Genomic DNA, 1,810 nt, shown 5'->3' with positions numbered 1-1,810 from the left:
ATGAACCGCTCAGTCCTCAAAAACTTTTTGCTTCACCGTCACAATCAACATCTGATATTGTTGGTAATTATGAAAATTTGTCTTCTTTCGATATATCATTATTTGTAAATAAAAAACTTGACGATAAACAAAAAATTCAAGTTTTACAAAATGTGTGGGTCCCAGATAATAACTGTAATTTTCCTAATCAACAAATTGGCAATCAAAAAAGAAAATTTAATATACTATGGTTAACTAAATACAAATGGTTAACATATTCAAAAATTGAAGATAGTGCTTTTTGTAAATTTTGCGTATTATTTTCACCTTCTGAGGCTGGTTATTGTTCAAACCAATCACTTCATACATTTGTTAAAAAGGGGTTCAATAATTGGAAAAAAGGCTTAGAAAAATTCGAAAACCACGGAAGTTTAAATTATCATAAAGAAGCTAATTTAAAAGCTGACCATTTTATGGATGTCATGTTAGGAAAAACATTATCGGTTGATAAACAAATTGACAAATTTCATCACCAACAGACTTTAGAGAATCAAGAAAAACTTAAACCGATAATAAAAACAATTATTTTGTGTGGACGACAATGTCTACCACTTAGAGCACATCGAGATTACGGAACGTTTAATATAGATCAAGAGCCCGAATGCAACGAAGGTAATTTTCGAGCGTTACTTAGGGCACGAATTGATTCAGGAGACACAAATTTAAAACAACATTTAATGACTTGCGGAAAAAATTCAACGTATATTAGTTGGAATATTCAAAACCAAATAATAGATGCTTGCGATGAATTTATTTTAACAAAACTTGTAACTAAAATTAACAACGCTAAATGTTTTACTATACTCGCTGACGAAACGTCTGATATTTCCTCTATTGAACAATTCGCATTGTGTATAAGATATATTGAATCAACCGATGTAAATAATTTTAAAATAGTTGAAAACTTTTTAAAATTTGTACCAGTAGAATCAACTTCGGGTCAAAATTTAGAAGATGTACTTTTAACAACATTGAATTCATGTGGTATTAATATAAATTATTTACGCGGACAAGGCTACGATGGGGCTGCAGCGATGAGTGGCAAATTTAAAGGTGTCCAAGCGCGTATAATAGAAAAATATCCAACTGCACTCTATGTACATTGTGTTTCACACAGCTTAAATTTGGCTTTATCTAATGCTGTTGATGTAGTACCTATTAGGAATAGTTTTGGTGTTATAGAAAAAGTATACACGTTTTTTAATACACCAAAACGTCAAATTATTTTAAAAAATTAAATTCAACTCTTAGTTCCTGATATTAATAAAACTAAATTTGTTCAACTATGTCCAACTAGATGGGTTGAACGACACGATTCAATAATAGTATTTAATCAACTTTTATTACCTGTAGTGGCGGCGTTAGAAGAAATTCAATCGTGGAACTGTAAAGACTCTTCATCAGGTGCATTTTTACTTTTAAATGGTATTCGTCAATCTACATTTATTATTTCATTACTTTGTTCAGAAAAATTATTAGCTTATACTTTACCAATAAGTAAAATACTTCAAACGACAGATATAGATCTATCAACTGCAGTTAACCAAGTTGAAAGTGTAGTGTCTATTCTCCGACGACTTAGAAGTAATGCCGACAATGAATTTAAACAATTATTTTTAGAAGCACAAGAAGTTGCCTCTAATTTAGACTTGACTATGTCTATTCCTAGACTAACAAAACACCAAACTAAGCGATGTAATACACCATCTGAAAATATTGAAGAATACTATAGACGTTCAATTTTTATTCCATGGGTCGATTCATTTCTTAA

General features: G+C 30.4%; 1 protein-coding gene across 1 annotated transcript; it reads left to right on the top strand.

Moving 5' to 3' along the window:
• Positions 1-359: 359 nt before the first annotated feature.
• On the top strand, positions 360-1,734 carry LOC111033536 (52 kDa repressor of the inhibitor of the protein kinase-like; the record flags this gene model as incomplete). The annotated part of the gene is made up of 3 exons (XM_022314318.1): positions 360-1,212; positions 1,291-1,443; positions 1,507-1,734. Coding segments are annotated over 3 exons (1,234 nt in total), but the record flags the coding sequence as incomplete, so codon positions are not given.
• Between the last annotated feature and the right edge of the window lie 76 nt (positions 1,735-1,810).

Source organism: Myzus persicae, unplaced genomic scaffold (genome assembly GCF_001856785.1).
Source record: "Myzus persicae strain clone G006 unplaced genomic scaffold, MPER_G0061.0, whole genome shotgun sequence".
Lineage (NCBI taxonomy): Eukaryota > Metazoa > Arthropoda > Insecta > Hemiptera > Aphididae > Myzus > Myzus persicae.
The sequence above is the reverse complement of the archived record's forward strand: the minus strand, read 5'-3'. Positions and strand labels throughout refer to the sequence as shown.